The 873-nt window shown below is 43.3% G+C and overlaps 1 protein-coding gene across 1 annotated transcript in view; it reads left to right on the plus strand.

Annotated features, from left to right (window-relative positions):
• Positions 1-873, plus strand: part of LOC116548986 (vascular non-inflammatory molecule 2-like) — a 14,707-nt gene that overhangs the window by 1,314 nt on the left and 12,520 nt on the right. The window contains 1 exon segment of the mRNA XM_032274437.1: positions 659-866. Within this exon segment, the coding sequence (XP_032130328.1) occupies positions 659-866 (208 nt within the window).

Genomic DNA, 873 nt, shown 5'->3' on the forward strand with positions numbered 1-873 from the left:
ATCCCAGCTACTCAGGAGGCTGGGATTACAGGCACGCGCCACCATGCCCAGCTAATTTTTTGTAGTTTTAGTAGAGACGGGGTTTCACCGTGTTGACCAGGATGGTCTCGATCTCTTGACCTCGTGATCCACCAGCCTCGGCCTCCCAAAGTGCTGGGATTACAGGCTTAAGCCACCGCGCCCGGCCGAGATTAATATTGTTAATATTTTCTTTTAAGGAAGTAGAAGATGTCGGAAAGTAGAGGGACATGCTACTAACTCAAAGGGACTTCTGTAACTTCACTCCTAAGCTTCTGAGAGAGGAAAGCTGACCTGTTGATTGAACCATGAGAAATTACTTTTGCTAGGTCAAAAGCAGTGATTATTGGCAATTTCATGTGGCACAAGCATTCCCATCCAGTAGCACTTTCAGGGAATCCAAGGCTGTGATATATCATTATCTTCTCAGATTTTCTCTTGATTTCAGCTGTGTTTGTTAGCTCTCTGAAGAGTTGAACACCCATCCAAGTCAAGTCTAAAGCTGGAGGATTACTTTACCTGAATGAGACCTGGCTCCAAAAGATGACTAGTTTAAGTTGGTTTTCTTGAAGCAGACCTTTCCTTTTACAGGGGCTGACTCAGTCTTGCTAAGGCCATATGCAATATGCCAATGCTGTAGAGACAGACTCTTTGTCAAACCATTTCCATACAGAAAAACACTTTCAGGGGATTTATTTCCTGGGATGGGTTCAACCTTACAGAACGTTTTGAAAATGAAGGAAATCTTACAGTCTGTCAAAAGGAGCTTTGCTGTCATTTAAGCTACAAAATGTTACAAAAAGAAGAGAATGAAGTGTCCGTTCTAGGAGCTTTTACGGGATTGCATGGCTGAAG

Source organism: Sapajus apella, unplaced genomic scaffold (genome assembly GCF_009761245.1).
Source record: "Sapajus apella isolate SASKATOON/1434 unplaced genomic scaffold, GSC_monkey_1.0 scaffold6, whole genome shotgun sequence".
Lineage (NCBI taxonomy): Eukaryota > Metazoa > Chordata > Mammalia > Primates > Cebidae > Sapajus > Sapajus apella.